General features: G+C 42.7%; 2 protein-coding genes across 6 annotated transcripts in view; both read left to right on the top strand.

Annotated features, from left to right (window-relative positions):
* Window positions 1–288: 288 nt before the first annotated feature.
* TSGA13 (testis specific 13) lies at window positions 289–17,686 on the top strand. 3 transcript variants are annotated; one of them, XM_050782508.1, is made up of 8 exons: window positions 289–592; window positions 1,494–1,666; window positions 3,205–3,283; window positions 5,862–5,933; window positions 7,199–7,411; window positions 13,371–13,513; window positions 14,527–14,654; window positions 17,149–17,405. In XM_050782508.1, exons 2-8 carry the CDS (start codon window positions 1,644–1,646, stop codon window positions 17,316–17,318), a joined length of 828 nt encoding a protein of 275 aa, XP_050638465.1. In that variant the 5' UTR covers window positions 289–592; window positions 1,494–1,643; the 3' UTR covers window positions 17,319–17,405. The 3 variants fall into 3 exon arrangements, with proteins under 3 accessions (XP_050638465.1, XP_050638464.1, XP_050638466.1); XM_050782507.1 differs by having other exon boundaries at window positions 290–410; window positions 17,149–17,686; XM_050782509.1 differs by having other exon boundaries at window positions 313–592; window positions 14,527–14,639; window positions 17,149–17,686.
* COPG2 (COPI coat complex subunit gamma 2) overlaps window positions 17,613–19,572 on the top strand; it is a 165,799-nt gene continuing 163,839 nt past the window's right edge. For 2 of the 3 annotated variants that reach the window (XM_050782491.1, XM_050782492.1), the window contains exons 1-3: window positions 17,613–17,700; window positions 18,784–18,836; window positions 19,394–19,474. In XM_050782491.1, the coding sequence (XP_050638448.1) occupies window positions 17,664–17,700; window positions 18,784–18,836; window positions 19,394–19,474 (171 nt within the window). In that variant the 5' untranslated portion in view covers window positions 17,613–17,663. Of the gene's footprint in view, window positions 17,701–18,048; window positions 18,126–18,783; window positions 18,837–19,393; window positions 19,475–19,572 lie in introns of those variants that run through there. The other variant, XM_050782493.1, reaches the window with a different exon arrangement.

Genomic DNA, 19,572 nt, shown 5'->3' on the forward strand with positions numbered 1-19,572 from the left:
AAAAAAAAAAGAAGAAGAAGAAAATTCAAATGGCTGAAGAGATTGGGGACAGCATTTTGAGTATGGGGAATAAGAAAAAATGCTCACTGTTTTTGAAGAATGCAGTGAAAACATTGGCTTAGGTAGAGGTAGATTAAGAGATGGTGAAGGGGTGTGTGTGTGTAGGGAAGTCATAAGCTGGAAAAATAAGAAATTGACAGATTTTGTTTAAGTATGCCTTTAAGTTTTGGCCTTTTCATTCTCTGTCTCCAACACAGAACACCTCAGTATTCTAGATTGCCTATTCATCACAAATTCTCTCTGTCTCCTCCAGAATCCAGAAAAGAATAAGATATTTTCAAAATGGAAAGTTCCCATGCCAAAGATTTTTGCCTTCTTCACCAAACTATGATTTCCTGATGTTCTTAAAGGTAGTGTTCACCAGGTTTTTCCATTCTTATTTTGAATGTAGTTTTTGTGTTTGTGTGACTTGTTTTTCAGCCTGGGCTGCAGACTAACAACCCAGGACTTATACTGCCCAATTTGACAGCTCATTTTTATTTTAGTTTCAACATATACCTGAACTGGACTTACAATTCCAGAAAAATTAAAGGTGAGAAAAGGGTGAAAAGCTTATTAGTCTATTTCCCTAGAAGGGAACTTTAAGTGTTTAGCCCAGTCTTGTCATAAACTCTAGAAATCATCTTTAGGGTTTGTCTAGACAATCAAGTTAGACATAAACCCCTCTCTATGGGCTTTCCACTAAACCTGTGGGCTTCGTAGGAACTTGGGCTGATGTAGGTCTTTTCAAAGTTCTACTTAATTGTCAAGGCCCCTATAATGTGATTCCATTCTACCTACCTGCTTTTATTTCTTCCTACTTAACAACAACAAATAACCTTCCAATTAGACTACTTCATATACCATCCTGCGAGGTTCTGCTCAAGCTCCACATCCTTTAGGAAACATCTCCAAGGCTCATTGACCTTTCTTTTCTCTAAATGGTAGGTTCTACATTATCAGCTTGTATCTTCCATTTCTAATGGTCTATATCAAAAAGCATAGCAATCCTCCCACCCCCAATATATACACACACTTTTCCCAGGTTCTCAGGCCTAATCTATGGATGAGCATGCCTTTGTTGAGAGGAGAAGAAAATTGAAAGATGGCTGCTTCTCCACCTTTAGCCTTCTACAGACACATGTGAATTAATTTTATTCAGATCTTTTTATATTTAAATCTCATCACTATCATGGAATTAGAATGTCACCTTTAAATCATTTAGTTAATACTTTCCGTTCTGCAGATAAGGAAATTGAGACTCCAAGAGATAAAGTGACTTACCTAATATATGAGCATGTATTTGTCATTATTGCTTTACATTAGATAATTGCTTTCTCCCACCTCCCCCCATTTGTCAAATAAACTTAACTTCTAAGAGCAAGCATCACATGTCTTGTGAATTTTCTACATCTACAATAGCACATATTAGTCTTTTCTTATTTCCCATACAGGCTCAAGAATGGGGCTGAGTACACACTGTGTGCTAAGCAAAGAATATTTGGATTGAATTGAACCCCTGCAGAACGTGGACTATTCAGAGACACTGAATTTGGCCTTGGGTGAATACCTGCCTTGGGTTGGCCAACTCGCAGTCAACAGCAATGAGCCAAAAGAGACAAACCAAGTATGTAGTCTTGTTTGCCTAACTAAGTTATAAATACCACTTTATATTAACTTATTGCATAGCCCACAGCACTTTGAATGGGGCTGGTCACAGAGTAGACTATCATTAAACATATTTTAATTGACTGGTTGTTCCTGGATCAAAAACCAGATCTTGGTCTGTACTTCATGCAACAACTAAAGGAGCTTTTATCAAAAAGAAAGCACCAGCTTGTTCCAGATGGACGCTGTTGGGCTAAAGAAGCGCTTTTCATATAGTTCTATGCCTTAAATTGGCCCTGAAGAAGAGTGTCCAAGATTCTGTGCTTCCTTTTAGGTATCAAAGAATCATTTTGAAAAGTGCTACAATAAATATTATATTGTATTACTAATTATTAGATAACAATGCAATAAGACCATTTAAAAGGGCACAAACTTTAAGATGTTAAGTTGGGATAAATTTTGGTCTCTCCATCATGGGTCACCTACTCCACTTGTGACCATTTTTAAGACCTCTGACCTGAGTTTAGGACAACTGGTGGCCAGCAACAGATGGAAGATAGCCATCCTTGAATGGGATTTAATCATGGATTTGGGGATTATTTGTAGCGTGCTATAGCCAGTTGACCTACAAACTACATAGTTTGGCTATTTCTACCTTTATTTTGGTCCTTATTCTGCTATCCTCATTTTTAAAGGAGAGAGGTCTAGTTGAGATAGTTGCATAATTCTTAATTTGAGCTAATTTAACCCCCCAATGGAACTATCTCCAAGGAAGAAGCAGGCCATTCATCTTAATCATTAACCAAATCTTACTGAGGAGTATTTTACATTATGTTCTGGCAGCAAATGGGTTTAAAAAGAATAGCAAAGAATAGAATCTGTTTCACCCTATTTTCTGCAAAGAGAATTGGTATTAGGGTGAGGGTAAAAGAGCAGAGTACAGAAATATTTGCCATTGTTGATTATTTTTACTACTCTAGTTCTAAGAAGAGAAGTCTTCAGAGATGTGGTTAGGAAGACACGAGAGCCAGTAATCCAAGCAAGGTCAACAAGAATTGGAAACTTAGTTGTGTGGTTCTATTAACTATATTCCTTCTCACAGATTCATTGGCTAATCATTGGCCAATCACTGGCAAAAATAGGGCAATTTCCATGTGGAAGAAGAATAGGCAGGTAAATATTCAAAACAGTAGGTGGTTTTTAAGGGTATTGTGAGGATCTAACTGCCCAAAATAATTTCCTTAAGCAGTCTGTTAGAGCACTTCTGTGAAAGGTCTAAAATCCTTATTTTTAGAAGAAACCAACTCAGTGGATGTCATTGAGTCATCCAAAAGGTGCCACTTGTTTAACTCTCTAAACTGAAGTCTTGCTTTTCCCTAGCATGCAGGCTGGATAATGAGTCCAGTTTTTTTACTACTTAGTCAATTAGTGATGTGATCACCTAAATTGGACTTGCCTGAGTCAGGCCTCCAAACTTCGTTGAGGGAGACTGACAAGATGCAGAAGGCCAGGCCTCTGAGCCAGAAAGTGCAACCGGATGTTCTGCCTCTTTTGCAGGTTTCAAAACGGCAAATCAAAGACATCAGAAAATAGCTCAGCTAAACGTGAGAAAGGAATGGTTGTCAATGGCAAAGAGGTAAGGAGTGTTATTAAGTGTTCAATTTTAATTTTTCTTTGGAGTTGCTTAGTGTACTTAGTAAGCTGGGTGTCACAGACTTTCCTATTGAAAAGCAAAAAGGAGTAAAAATGTATGTAGAAAACAAGGTTAACTTGTCAAATGTTATTAAAGACAAATAGAGCACAGAAAAAGAAGGAACAGGACACATCGGCAACAAATTAGGACATAAAACCCAGGAAGCAGAAACCTATCTTAGGGAGTAAGAGCGTGTCAAATCCTAACTTATGCAGACTTTAAACTACCTCTTGTAGCAAAACTCCAATGCATATCTTGGTTGTTTTCCTATGTTTACCACATTCAAGTGAATTTTCCAGGCCAACTTTTATTTAATCAGCCACAGATAGTGAAATTCAACATAACAAAACTAAAAACACATTCCAATTTGGACAATCTTGTGGGTTTAGTCAACTGCTAGAGGCTAATTTGGAACAGACATGCAATACTTCAGAAAACTTCAGGAGTAAAAACATTTTCACCAGGGACTTTCCCCCTAAAATTATTTTTAAAAACAAAACAAAAAACAAAACAAAACAAAAAACCTATAAAGGAAAAGGTCTTCATACCTTTCTCCCAAATAAGTTTTTGCTAATTTCTGTGACTCTAAATATGTCATACATTTCATAGTTGTAAAGCAGGTTTTTCATAATATATTTCTGTTTTCAACAAATGAATTTCAGTTTTCCATAAGGTGGTAAAAATTAAATAATTGAGTCTTTGGATCCATCCCACCATCTCATAGTTCATCCCACCCTCTCTAAAGGAATTTGTGGAGTGGCTTTGCTATGCTTTTTCCTGCTCCTTTTCCAACTGCCAAGAATTGCCAACTTCTGGCCTTTTCTTCCTGGAGCATAGCAGGATCTCCTCTTACCTCACAGTTCTGTCCCATTCTGACTGCTTCCCACTTCTCCATTAGCCCTCTTGCTTTATTCACTTTTCAGTGCATGTTCCCTTTCCTCTGTACACACCTTACCATACTGCCTCCTGATGGGGGAGGTATGACAATCTTTAGAAATGCTGAGCCAGGCTGGGCGTGGTGGCTCACACCTGTAATCCCAGCACTTTGGGAGGTCAAGGTAGGAGGATCACTTGAGCCCAAGAGTTAGTCAACACAGTGAGACCCCCATCTCTACAAAAAATTAAAAAATAGGCCAGGCATGGTGGCTCACGCCTGTAATCTCAGCACTTTGGGAGGCCAAGGCAGGTGGATCACTGGAGGTCAGGAGTTCGAAACCAACCTGGCCAATACAGTGAAACCCCGTCTCTACTAAAAATACAAAAATTAGCCGGGTGTGGTGGTGGGAGCCTGTAATCCCAGGTACTCAGGAGGCTGAGGCAGGAGAATTGCTTGAACCCAGGAGGCAGAGGTTGCAGTGAGCCAAGATCATGCCATTGCACTCCAGCCTGGGCAACAGAGCGAGACTCGGTCTCAAAAAAAGAAAAATAAATAAGCAAATAATAATAATAGCTAGGCATGGTGGCACGTGCCTGTAGACCCATCTATTTGGGAGGCTGAGGCGGGAGGATCACTTAAGCCCAGGCGTTCAAGATTACAGTGACCTATGATTGCACCAATGCACTCCAGCCTGGGGGACAGAGTGAGACCCTGTCTTTAAAAGAAAAAACAAACAAAAAAAGAAAAGAAAACAGAAATGCTGATCCAAACACAGGATTATGAGGCACTCTTCTTTTTTTCTGATTTCTGATTATGCCAAACCAGAAGAAGATAATTCAGAGCTTTTATCTCCTTGTATTCCTATCTCCTTGATTCATCCTTAGACAGGGCTATGCAAGAGGAGAAGCAAGAACGCTAGGTCAGCAGAAAGGGAATGGAAAAGGCTCAGCTCCTCCACTACCAGATATGACACTCAGATAATCCACTAACATCCAGGACTACCACTAGTAAAAAAAAAAAAAAAAAAAAAAAGCAAAGTGCTAGACAGAAGTGTTACCAAAATTCAATTACTTTTTGCAACATTTCTGAAAGAATTTCATACTGCAGAGATGTTCAAAATTGCAACATGCACTGCTCTTCCTTTTTCTGTGAGTAGGCTGGCTGCCAGCTCAGTTGGCAGAGTTGACCCAATGGCCCCCTTGCACCCATAACTTTTAAGTTAATGCCCCTTTGAAACTTGCTTTTCTCCTTAAAGATTTGTCCTCCGTGTTGATTTTCACCTCATTTCACTCCTATAGCTATGGAAAAGGCAAAAAAAAAGAGGTGACTCCTTAGAAAGATTTGTCCCAGTCTGAACTGATGCTGCCCTACTCTACTTCCCCTCCTAACGGCTTTCCCTGACATTTCATAAGGCTGGCCCCATTTCCGCTGACAAACGTCACGGTCAGGAGGTCTTAGAATCCAGGTCTCCTTGCTGGGGCCCTTGTTCTGGAAACCTAGAGTACAAAACCTGAAGCACACTGTACTTCTCACTTAGTGTAAGTTAGAGACCAGTTCTCTAGTGAGACTAAGGTGAGGTAAGGAATGGAATACTGTTTAGGATACGTGCAACTTCAAACCACTAACTTTGATTATCCTCTTTAGATTTATGATGCAGTCGGGCGATCAAAATTTGTTCTAGAAAACCTTCGGCATTACACAGTCCATCCAAATTTGGTAGGTAGGAAAAGCATTCCTCCAAGATCTCTAAGGGGAAGTTTCAGCAGTAGTGCAGATGCCCACTGCGAGTGTCCCTAATGCCTCCAAGTGTCCCCGGCTTCTGTGAGTGGGCATACTCTCAGGACAGGCAGGCAGAGCTGCATTTAGGTTACGATGCCAGAGGCAGGGCTGAGGATTGGGGTGGCAAAGTGGGAGACAAGAACTGGGAAGAAAGTGGGTCCCCACCGCTGATTTGTTTTAAGTTGAGAAAACCTATTTATGACTAGGAAAAAAGGTATTTATAATCCATTTTCTCCCTTTCACTTCCTTCCCCCCTAACCCTCTGCCTTTCTCCTATTGAAAGAAAGGCAAATTTAGTGGGAATGCCCCTTCTTCACCCATACCTTAAGTGACATGCTATCTTTTGTGGCTGCTTTTCCTTTAACATTGTGCTTGTGAGTACATGTCAATGTGGTTGGGCCTGAGAAATGTTGATGTGTGGAAGATGTAAATATGGGAAGGTGTTGCACTTGGCTGTGCCTACTCCTGAGGAATTCCTTGAGCAAGATTTGGTCCTTGGTAGCTTTCCCCCTGTACCTTAGAGAGAGTTGTAGAGACAAGGCCAATTCGGTTTAGCCATGTAGAAACTTCTCTGCTTGTCCCATTATATTGGAAGAATTAAGTTACCTGACTCCTTTTACCATGGAAACCTTTCCATCGCATTGCCCCAGCCCCTTAGTGTATTTTCAGGGGAATGCCCCAAGGAAAGAGAGGGACTGAGAACTTCAGATAGTTTCTGATAAACACATTTTAGGGCTGCGTGTGATGACTCACTCTTGTAATCTCCATACTTTGGGAGGCTGAGATGGGTGCATTGCTTGAGCCCAGGAGTTTGAAACCAGCCTGGGAAACATGGCAAAACTCCATCTCTACAAAACGAAAACAAAAACAAAAACAAACCCACAAAAATCAGCTGGACAGGGTGGCATGTGCTTGTAATCCCAGCTACTTAGGAGGCTGAGGTGGAAGAATCACTTGAGCCTGGGAGGTCTAGGTTGCAGTGAGTCATGATCATGCCACTGTGCTCCAGCCTAGGCACCAGAGTGAGACTCCGTCTCAAACAAAACAAAACAAAAACAAAAACAAAAAACCCCACAAATTTTGCAGCAAGTTTGTCCAACTTCTGTTCTTACCTCACAGAAGCTAAGTATTAGCCAACCGATTTGTTAACCTGCTCTTGGCCTAATCTCTTTTTCTTTCTGGAAACCCTTCTGTCTGTTCAGGCCCAGTACTATAAGCCTCTGAAGGCCACTGCACTGCAGAAATTCCTGGCTCAAAACAGGAAAACCACCAGCTTCATGTTAAAAGTAACAGAGTATGACCAGGATAAGACCTTACTGATTATGACCAACAACCCACCTCCCTGCTCAATCACCCATCAGGACAAGGAGAGTGCACCAAAATACTTTTCCAAGGACTTACTGCTCAAGGTCATGGTAAGCAGAAGCCTCCTGGAACCCGAAATGTGAACCCTGAAGAATTAGGAGTTAGCACTGAGAAGGAAGCTAACTTAACATGAAGAATAGTACTCAGAAAACCAACTCTTAATTTGTTTGTTTGTTTGTTTGAGATAGGGTCTCACTCTGTCACCCAGGCCGGACTGCAGTGGCAAAATCATGGCTCACTGAAACCTCGACCTCTTGGGCTCAAACAATCTTCCCATCTCAGCCTCTTGAGTAGCTGGGGCTACAGGTGTGCACCACCATGCCTGACTACACTTTTTAAAAATTGTTTTTGTAGAGATGGGGGTCTCACTATGTTGCCCAGGCTAGTCTCAAACTCATGGCCTCAAGTGATTCTCCAGCCTCGGCTTCCCAAAGTGCTGGGATTATAGGTGTGAGCCACTGCACTTGGTCTATCCCTTCCTTCTTATTCCTGATCCTATGCTTCACAAAACAGCATCTGGAGAACCTGGGATTCAGAATTCAATAAGCTTGGGTACTGAAACTTCATTGCAGGGAGAAAATGGGGTCTTCATTGGAAAGTGTTCCTCTTTGGTCAAAGATATTTAATTTGTAACTAACAAAAGGTAGACTAGCCACTGACTTTCTAGTTGAGAATAAAGTAGTAAAAGATGAGTCAGGAAATGAGGAATAAAAACGGTGATGAATATGTAAATGGGAAAGGAGTAAAGAATGACGCTTTGGTACACATTACTTTTGGGTTTCAGAGAAGGGAGTTTACCATCACAGTAGTCAAACCTTTGAAACTCCTTTATAGACTAAAGAAGCTCAAATTCCATTCAACAAGCAATTGCTAAGGATACAGTAAGCTAAAAACCAGAATATAAAGATGATTACAGGACAGTTTCTATCTTAAAGGAACTTGGAGTCTAATAGGAGAGAGATCAATAAATGAGATATGTAAAAGTAATAGAAGAATATACAAAATATGGAAGTAATGTAGAATACAGTATTTCTGTTGGGAAAAAGGGAGTGAGTAGGGAAGTGACCCATGACAAAAGAACAGGAAAATATCAAATCAGAGGAAAGTGCAAAGGCATGAAGACATGGGAAAATGAGGTGTATTCAGGAAGATGTAAGAGAGTAAATGGCAGGGCCATGTGCGGTGGCTCACACCTGTAATCCTAGCACTTTGGGAGGCCGAGGTGGGCAGATCACTTGAGATCAGGAGTTTAAGACCAGCTTGGCCAACATGGTGAAACCCCATCTCTCCTAAAAATCCAAAAATTAGCCATGTGTGGTGGTGCATGCCTGTAGTCCCAGCTGCTCAGGAGGCTGAGGGAGGAGAATCGCTTGAACCTGGGAGGTGGAGGTTGCAGTGAGCCGAGATAATGCTATTGCATTCCAGCGTGGGCGACAGGGCGAGACTCCATCTCAAACAAAAAAAAAATAATAAAATAAAAAATTTTAAAAAACAGAGAGTAAATAGCAGGAGACAAAAAGATGTAATCAAACAAATTTGCATTTTAGGAAGACTGTTTTGGAGGTTGAAGAAAGGTGCATTAGTAATTGTGGAGAAGACAAAACCCAGAAAGATAAGTTATGATGTTACTAAAATAGTCAAGGTGAGAGATACTGAAGACTTGAACTACATCATTAGCGAGGAAGTAGAGAAAATTGAATTAAGAAATATTTAAGAATCAAAACCTGGCTGGGCACAGTGGCTCACGCCTGTAATCCCACCACTTTGGGAGGCCGAGGCGGGTGGATCACGAGGTCGGGAGATCCAGACCATCCTGGCTAACATGGTGAAACCCCGTCTCTACTAAAAATACAAAAAAATTAGCTGGGCGTGGTTGCGGGCGCCTGTAGTCCCAGCTACTCGGGAGGCTGAGGCAGGAGAAGCACTTGAACCCAGGAGACGGAGGTTGAGGTGAGCCGAGGTTGCACCACTGCACCCTAACCTGGGTGACAGAGCGAGGCTCCATCTCAAAAAAAAAAAAAAAAAAAAAAAATCAAAATCTAAAAAAGGTCTTGACGGCCCCAAGAGCGGGTCTAATCTAACAAGAATAAATTAAATAAATGAGTTAAGTGAAAGTGCAAACAAAGGATTCTAGCAGAAATTTTATGCTGGGCATGGGATTACCCAAGTGAGACCCTTATAATAAAATGTGGTGAATTTGGGGTTAGTGTTTCCATAGTTGCTAGATGGATGACAGTGAGAGATTCTCCTTCAAGTGGAAGATAAAATGCTAATATCCAATGGCACATACTAACAAAGGAGTTAATGAATTTACTGCATGTGGTCTCTTAGGTCTCAGAATTTGTGCCCTTTTAAGGTAAGCTCAGTGGTAGTTTCTCATGGCAGTGGGTGAACCATACATTGAGAAAGGGATAAATGCCAGGCCAGGATTGCCCTGCTTAATGTGCAGAAGGAAATACAAAGCTATCATGTAAACTGGGTGCAGGAAGAGCTTTCTTCCAATAGCCTGTGCACTCTGTGAACCCTCCAGCTCAGATGCGGAACCTAATCATATTGATGAGGAAATTGTGGTACCAGTTAAATTGTACTAATGGATAGAGTTAAGGCTCAAAGACCAGCACCATGGTACTTTTATGGGGCTATCTGACTGGAACAAGCCCAAGAAGATTGAAACGTCTGATATCTACCATGCCTCTTTAATATTCCTGCAGCATCCTTTCCTTCCCTTGATGGACAAATGTGATAATCTTTTGTAAACCTAGAATCATATACAAGAAAAGCATTCTTTGCTATGCCCAGGTATGCATCCAAAAAGAGAGTGAGTTCTAGTAGGCAAGTTGTGGAATGTACTAGATAGATCTATTACAGTGATTGTTATACTAACAGCCCCTTCTAAGTGAAACTGACCCTACCACAGTCTCCTGAGTAAGGGAACGTCCTAAGAAGTTCTAGTTGGTACAGTATAACCCTGTCCCCACTCCTAGCTGAGACCAGAGGAGAATATGAGACTGAGCAAAGCAAACTTCATAGGCTGGATAGTGACCTGTGATGTGGATTGGTACCCTAAAACCAAAACAAACAAAAAACACATCAAAACAAAAACCAACCAACCTACCAACACCCAGAATCCCCGAGCTAATCAGAGTCTTGTTTCCAGGCCTCTGAATTGAGAAATGAAAAGATTGAAGCAGTAGCAATGAAAGCTGAAAGGACACACAGAGTGGGACTAGAAAAGCCTCAAACCGGCCTGGCGCGGTGGCTCACACCTGTAAGCCCAGCACTTTGGGAGGCCGAGGCGGGCAGATCACGAGGTCAGGAGATTGAGACCATCCTGGCTAACATGGTGAAACACTGTCTCTACTAAAAATACAAAAAATTAGCTGGGCGTGGTGGCACATGCCTGTAGTCCTAGCTACTCGGGAGGCTAAGGCAGCGGAATTGCTTGAACCTGGGAGGTGGAGGTTGCAGTGAGCTGAGATTGCGCCACTGCAGTCCAGCCTGGGCAACAGATTCTGTCTCAAAAAAAAAAAAAAAAAAAAAAAGACTCAAACCATGAGGAAGAAAGGTAGTGAAAAGGCCATGAAGTAGAGTATGGGAAGGCTGAAGTTATAGGGAAGTAGGAAATAGAAGTAAACAAGCAGAAGCTATAGATAGAAAAAAACCACATACATATATATATATTTATTTATGGAGTAAAGGTGAGGAGTGAACAAGGTAGAGGGAGGAGAAGGAAGAAGATGGGAAGAAAGTAGGAGAAACATGTGAGTGATGTTTGCATTAAGACAATGGTCCTTCGCTAGTGTTATCTTGGATTCCAAATAACTTTTCAGTTACTGTTTTTCTGATACGAGGTCCAGCTCTCCTAGAGTTTTGCTCTTCTTCTGGCTGGATAGTTATCTATATCTTAGTTATTAGGCACATGTGCTCTTATGGTAAAACACCTGTTATTTAAGATAACTCAAACGGATTTCTTTCCCTTAAAATTATTAGGTTGGTGCAAAAGTAACTGCAGCTTTTGCTGTTATAATTGCAAAATTGCAATTACTTTTGCACCAACCTAATACAAGAGCTTAAAGAGAGTAAGTTCAGAATTGAAAAGACATGGTTCAGAAGCAGCAAGTGTTAAAGACAAAAAGGCTTTAAGATTCTGATAGCAAAAGCTCAATATGTTAATCAATTAGTTTGGTCATTTATTCATTCAACAAACATCTATTGAATATCTACTATGTGCCAGGTACTATTGGGGTGCTAGGGATATATTAACGGCTAAGACTCAGTCTTTGCTCTAATGAAGCTTAATTCCAGTGACTTAGACCATAAACAAATGATCACACAGATAATGTATAATGTGCTGAATGCCATGACAAAGCAGGATAAGGAGATGGAATGTGACGGATGTGAGTGGCAATGTTAGATAGTGCAGTTAAGAAGGCTCAGCTGGGCATGGTGGCTCACCACCGCCTGTAATCCTAGCGCTTTGGGAGGCCAACGTGGGGAGATCACGAGGTCAGGAGTTCGAGACCAGCCTGGACAACATGGTTAAACCCTGTCTCTACTAAAAATACAAAAATTAGCTGGGCGTGGTGGCATGCACCTGTAATCCTAGCTATTCGGGAGGCTGAGGCAGGAGAACCGCTAGAACCCAGGAGGCAGGGGTTGTAGTGAGCTGAGATCACGCCATTGCACTCCAGCTCTGGGTGACAGAGCAAGACTCTGTCTCAAGAAAAAAAAAAAAAAAAAAAGAAGGCTCTCAGAATTGATGACTTTTGGTGGTTGTTGTTGTTTTATTGAGACAGACTCTCACTCTGTTGCCCAAGCTGGAGTGCAGTGGCGTGATCTTGGCTCACTGCAACCTCCGCCTCCTGGGTTCAAGCAATTCTCTTGCCTCAGCCTCCCGAATAGCTGGGAAAACAGGCACGCGCCACCACGCCCGGCTAATTTTTTTTGTATTTTTAGTAGAGACAGTGTTTCACCATGTTGGTCAGGCTGATCTTGAACTCCTGACCTCAAATGATCCATCACTTTGGTCTCCCAAAGTGCTGGGATTACACGTGTGAGCCACCATTCCCAGTCGACTTTTGAATAGACACTTCCACGGGGTCAGGGGATATGCCATGCAATTACTACACCTGGCATATTGTTTTCATTTCAGATTGCCGCACATCAGTTAGAATATGAATTGTAGCTTTCTCAAATGGGATTAAAAAAGAAAAAGGAACCCAACGCCATGTCATATGAAAAAAAGTTCAAGACATTGGCAATGTTTAGCCTGGAAGAGACAGAGCTTAGGAGGAATGTGATGGATTTCTTCAAAATGTTTAAGGACTCTGTGGAAGAAGGACTAGATTTGCTCCTTCTGGACTATAGGGTAAAAGTTACGGGGAGATATCAATTGGCTGATCAAAGGTGAAATCTTTTTCTTTTTTTAGGTATAGAAAGATTGATCACTTGATAGTGAGATTATGGAGGGGCTAGGAGGGTCAGGCAAACAGACTGGATGACATAAGATTCTTTCTGAAAGACTGATTCTATGACCTTTAGTAATGATATAATTATTACTTCACAACATCCCATTCCATGGCCTTCTCATTAAGGAGAATGGAATGTGGATGAGGTAGCCATCTCCAAGAAAGGAAGGTAAAGTCCCATGGATCTATTTCCCAATTTATTGCCAAATGTTTAGTTTCCCAAGGACTTCACTGGTTGAATCCTTCCCCAAAGCGGGTCACTTTCTCTGCCATTCACTTCCAAGGGCCAGCAGGCAAATTTAATCAATTACTTAGGAAACTGAACAGGCTTTGGACAAGTAATCTGTCCATGAAAAGAGTGTTTTCCCTCCCAGGGAATGGCTTCCTCTGATTCTGGTTTCTGAGTTCCCACTTGCCCCTCTGATAGGTTTTGTTCCATCATTGTAGGGGAATTGGAACTTAGTCCAGGAACTCGGTCCAAACTTAAAATCCCAAGAGACTCAGCTTACTCCCTTACTCTTCTTCCCTCGTTTCCCTACAGGACAGTCATCATCAGCACAAACCCACTGAAGACCTCTGGCTGCCCCGTATGCCTCAGAAAAAAAAGTTAAGATCTAAGTTGAAACCAATCTTCCCTTTGACACTGTCGGACGATCCTACATCCAAGAGAGAACAATGGTTTAGGTGAAATCTTGCTTCTTCTTGTACTCACTTTCTTTCCTATCTTTTCCCTATTCCCGTTTCTGCTCTAAAAGGGAAGTCTGTGTGTCTTAGAGGTATAAAAGTCTCTGGGATTGGGGTAGGGAATGGGGTAGAAGGGGGTAGGGAATGGGGTAGAAGGGGCTTGGAATAAATTTAATGACATACTCTTTGGTTGTACAACTGCATGATAAGATACAACTTCCCCTACATGACCCTAACCTCACTTACACTCGAATCAAAGAGAAACAGTCATGCAAAACCAAGGTTTTGCATTAGCAATGGTTTCGAGATTGAGGGGAAATATTCCAAGGTCTGTGCTTTGAAGAAACAGGAAAAAAAAAAAAAAAAGTACCCTCAGTACAAGTTAGGCGCTATATCACAGGAACAATGTGCTATGAGAACACATTAGACAAAAGAGGTTTTATTTGAAACTACTTACAAGAGCAGCCTATGTGTAGTTTAGAGAGGAGAGAAGAGATTCTGGAGTTCCTCCAAAGGTTTATTTACAGTGCTAAGTTCAGAAGCACCCCTTGCCATGGAACAATACTCCTACTTGGCACCAATCAACAGCCTCCAATCATTGTCTTGTCTTCTCCGAGAATATAGCCAACTTTAAAGTGAAGGCCGGGCACAGTGGCTCATGCCTATAATCTCAGCACTTTGGGAGGCCAAGGTGGGCAGATCACTTGAGCTCAGAAGTTCAAGACCAGCCTGGTCAACATGGTGAAAACCGTCTCTACTAAAAATACAAAAATTAGCCAGGCGTGGTGGCAAGTGCCTGTAATCCCAGCTACTTGGGAGGCTGAGGCAGGAGAATTGCTTGAACCTGGGAGGCAGAGGTTGCAGTGAGCCAAGATCATGCCACTGCACTCCAGCTTGGGTGACAGAACAAGACTCGTGTCTCAAAGTAAATACATAAAATAAAATATAAAGTGAATGGTTCCATGAATCCGCCCGCCCTAGGATCTACTAAACAAAGAACTTTCTTTGTTAAGGTTTTCCACCGACAATGATTTCAAGAGCGAAGGGAAGTATTCAAAAGTCTACGCTTTGAGGATGCAGAAAAAAACGTACCCTCAGCTCACCTTTGCTCCAGTCCATGAGAGAGGTATGAGGAAAGATGGTAAGCTTCTCTCTTCCAAAGCAAAGGCTTACTGGACTGAGATGTGGGCTGGAGATACAATCCATGAGGATTATAGATGTGGCAAACTGGCTTCTCTCGTGGTAGTCCTGGAGACTATTTTTCCCTATAGCATGGAAGCTAATAACAAATAGAGGCTCAAGAGGTGCAAAGCTTCCGACCCTGTTTAAATCCTCAAATTACAAGAAAACTCTAGCAGTGTTTACTAAGCTATATCACCCAGCACTTTAAGAGTTTTTGCCACATTGATGTATTATTTGCTCTGTTAATTTACTTAGCATTTTTCTTCAAAAGGATTTTAAAAAATTCTTGTCCTAATTAATACTGTATCATTGACATCATGGTTTTGATGTACAAATTATATGTTTTTCTGAAACACTTAAGTCAAATTTATAATAATGAAATTTTAGAATGTTTATCTATGTATCACCTAGAACCACCCAGTGGTATGCATATTATACTTTGAAGAAGAAACTGCTCTAAAGGGCCAAAGGATAAGTCTGTGCGTCTTAGAGGTATAAAAGTCTCTGGGATTGGGGTAGGGAATGGGGTAGAAGGGGCCTGGAATAAAGTTGTATGGCAGAGGGTACAATGAGAATCCTCCTCATGTATTATCATTTATTTAACAGTATTTCTAGGGTTCCTACTAAGTGTTAGACATTTATCAAGCACCAACAATAGCACTTTCAATATGTGAAAGAGATGAAACAGATTATAAAAGGCCTTGAGAGGCTGGGGGTGTCTGTAATCCCAGCAGTTTGTGAGGCTGGGGCAGGAGGACTGCTGGAGGCCAGGGGCTTGACACTAGCCTGAGCAACATAGTGAGATCCTGTCTCTACAAAAATTAATTTTAAAAAATTAACAGGGTGTGGTGGCATGCACCTGTAGTCTGAGCTACTTGGGGGGCTGGAGGAAGGAGGATCGCTTGAGCCAAGGAGTTTAAGGTTGCAGTTAGCTGTGATTGTACCATTGCACTCCAGCCTGGGTAACAGAGTAGACCCTGTCTGAAAAACGAACAACAATAACAAAACATAAATAACAAAAATAACAATAACAAAATATCAAAAATACCACAATGCCTTAAATTTATTATTTAAATAAGGGTTTGGACTTTATTCAGTAGGCAGTTTGGACCCAATGAAGAATTTCAGGGCACTGAGTACACATTTGTGATTAGATACATAATTGGTGGGTCCTCAGACTTCACCAGCTCATGGTTTTAAGACAAGGTTCATTTCTCCTACTAGCTTTCTCTCCTCAAGCAATTTCGGAGACTCCCTAAAGTATCCTTGCCTTTCCCACAAAGCCATTGTAGTGATTGCTCAACCCCTTTGCCAGCCATCCTCAGTCCAAATAGTCCTGATACCAAAGACCTGGAGTCATATTATACCATCCCTTAACTGGCTTCTTCAGGCTTCTCTGCTCCTGCTATACCTATTTGCCACCACACCCCACCCCATTTTCACCTACTGCTGCTCTTAATTCCGTAAACACTGCACAGCTAAAACCAACCTGTGGTATTAAACAAAACTTCATAGATACACAGAAAAGCTGAAGAACAGCAGAGAATGATTTATCTTGCTTTACAAGGGGCTAGTCTTAGGGTCAGCTTCAAATGTGAACTCAGGTCCTTCTACTTCCCAGCAGGTCTCCGGGGCATTACCCATTCTTGGGAACCTCTGGGCCTATTATCTACACTGTGTCTGCCTAGGTTCCCAATACTCTTGGGCCAAGGAAGAGGAAGAGGATGTTTCCTTCCCCAAAGCCTATTTATTTTCACCTCCAGAATAAATGCGTGCAGACTTCTATTTCCTTCAAGGAAAACTCCACCTACAAAGTATAACTTGAACTTTACAAGCCATATAAAGCAAACATAGTAGTTAATAATAGTACATTTAGCCAAGCCGGAGGTAAATCTTAAATGATACCATATGTAGGATATCAACAGTTCATCTTAAATCTATATTTAAGGGAAAGAATTTCCCTAGGATGTAGAATGTAATCTAGGTTAGAATTTCTCTAATTTTGCAGGGGCACGATCCTGTTGAGTATAGACTCAATTTACATTTCTAAACAGTAATGCCACTGAAGCCAAAGGCAAAGTTTCTTAGCCACGCTCTTACACAAGAGAACAGAAAGCCAGCATACACTCAGAAAGAGGAACATGAGTTAGGAATGAATGCACGTTAATTTAGAGTTTCTTAAGTGTCAATATGGTGTCAGACGGAATCACTGAAAGAAGTAGGCTTGAACAAAGAAGGCTCTAAACAGGCAGTGTGTTTTACACTGGGTTTTGATGAAATGAAGGAATCCAAAAACTATAAAATAGGTTGGGAATGGTATTACACGGTCCGAAATCTTTAAAGACCAGCCTTTAAAGGTCCCTTCAAGTGGGTCTCCTTCATATCTCACATTAAGCATCCTTCGAGTACTTCTGAAAAGCCACGTTCACCAGGGTGCCTGTGCTTTGTCGTAGCTTCCAAGAAGTCAGCGAGTGAAAGGCCGATTTCCAAGGTGATTCGGGAACCACTGACACTCGCATCGCTCCTGGAAGAGATGCCCACCAGAACCGCGCCCGGGGAGAGCGCCTTCCGCAACGGGAGGGCCCCGCAGTGGATTATCAAAAAGGCCACGGTCATCGGGTGAACACAGAACCCTCAGTCCTCCCGCCTCGCTCTCCTGAGACTGAGGGGTCCGCAGAGGTCGCCAACCAAATAAAACCACATTCCTGCTGCTGCGGGCGTGGGCTCCCGGGTCACGGGCCGGGAGGGTCTGGCCCAAGCCTCCGGCGGCTGCGGAAGCAGGAGAGGGCGTGGTTGCGTCCCCGGGGGACGAGGGAGGCCGGGGAGGGCGGGCCTTGGCCCCGAGTGACGGCGCGGCGGCCCAACCGGCGTGAGAGCGCGGGGCCGGCCTTCCTGCAGCCTCTTCCGCTCTCCGGCTGCGGCGCCTGGGACGGTTGCGGTGGGTCTGGGCGTTGGGAAGTCGTCCAAGATGATTAAAAAATTCGACAAGAAGGACGAGGAGTCTGGTACGCGCGGGGCTTCCGAGGCCCACCCTCAGCCGCGGGACGCCCCTTCCCCCGCCCGCCGCCACCTGCTTTCGGGCCGGCGGGGCTGGGGGCGTGGGCGCCGGCGTGCCAGGGGGCCGGAGCTGGAGCCGGCCCCTCCCCTCCCCTCGCGGCCGCCGGGGGCCTGCCCGTAGCCCCTCCCCCAGGCGCCGGAGCCTCCCTTCGGGCCGCGCGCTCCCGCCCCGGCGCCCGCGCGCGCCCCGCTCCCGCTGCGGCGCATCCGCTCCGAGCCGCCTCCGCCCCTTCGCGCGGGCCCCCGGCGGGGGCGAGAGCGTGCGCGCGTCTCCGCGGCCAGGGGTACTGGTAGGGTCGGACCCCGAGTGGGAGCACCCTGTTCTTGGGGCTGGGGTCGACGGCACAGGGTGTGTGTGTGGAGGAACATTCAGGTGCCTGGTACCTTATCGTTTTCCTGGGACCCCAGGCTCTGTCCGGTTCCCCGGGGGTAAGACTGTGCCTTGGGACACAGCTCGTTGAATGCTCAGGCGTCCAGAAGTGACCTGCGTTTTGATACCCGTCTTTGGTCCAGAGCAAATGGGGAAGATGCCAAGCATCCTCAAAAAGAAAAAAATCCCAGTGTTTGGTAGCATCTCCCACGGTGTGAGAGGGGGTTGGGTTAATCAACCTCCACGACCTCTTGAAGGTTTACGTCTGCGTGATTCTCTGGGAAACTTCGTTTCTGCCTCTCCTTAAGTGTTAGAAACACACAAACTAGTGCTTACCTAAGGAAATCAAAAGCACCCTACCACAATCTCATTAATCTTCGTTGTGGAAATGACACATTTGTAACATTCATGGAAAAAGAGGGCAGGGAAAGAAGACACTCATTTTGGAGAGGGTTGCTGCAAAAGAGAAGTCTCAGCTCTTCGAGTGTGGCAGTGACGGAGCCAGGATCAGAATGATTTCATTTAGTTTGTATGCATATTAGCAATGATTATCACTGTGCCATCCAAGTGTTCACTTACCAAGCATTCAGTACCCTTTTCTGGAAAATACATAAGTTTGTGTAAAACAGCTATTCAGGACATTTTTTTGTTTTATACATAGGTAGTGGCTCAAATCCTTTCCAGCATCTGGAGAAGAGTGCTGTTTTACAGGAGGTATGACTGGGAAGCTTTTTGTGCCTTTTCTTTTCTATTCTGTTTTAGAGTGGTGGGCAGCGAATTCCTGGGCTACTGTGATCACAACACCCAAAATAAGGAACGTAACAGAGTTTAGGGAATATAGATTTAAGGGAAAAGGAAGAGGGGTTACTTGTCACACGAGAATTTAGAGCTTATAGAAATGCAAAGACATGAAGACTGTTACATGTTGGGAATTTTAAATGTAAGAAGGGGTGTTTAGTGCAAGGTTATTGAAATCAGTTATCTGTATTAATGTCATTGTATTAGTATGATACAGATCAGTATTGTGATCCTTATTTAACTGGTATAGCCCGTAAAGTTGAAGTAGTCAACCTAAGGGAATGAGTTAGAAATAAATAGGATGGAAAATCAGGGCCACAAGTAATAATTTATCAGATGCTTTAGTAAATTGAGAACTATAGACCATGTTCTTTGGATACTGTGATTAAAAATAGTCTGTATTAAAGTTGATTTGCTATAATCTATGATAGAAAAGGTAGAAAAATAACAGTGTTTTTTATGTTTTTTCATAGGCTCGTATATTCAATGAAACTCCAATCAATCCAAGAAGATGTTTGCATATTCTTACGAAAATTCTTTACTTACTAAACCAGGTAAATTACTTTTATTTTCCTCAGATAAGTGTGTCCTGGAATACAAATACTGAAGATTCAATGAAATACTTTCTGGAAAGTGTAAATATTTATTTATT

Source organism: Macaca thibetana, chromosome 3, assembly GCF_024542745.1.
Source record: "Macaca thibetana thibetana isolate TM-01 chromosome 3, ASM2454274v1, whole genome shotgun sequence".
NCBI lineage: Eukaryota > Metazoa > Chordata > Mammalia > Primates > Cercopithecidae > Macaca > Macaca thibetana.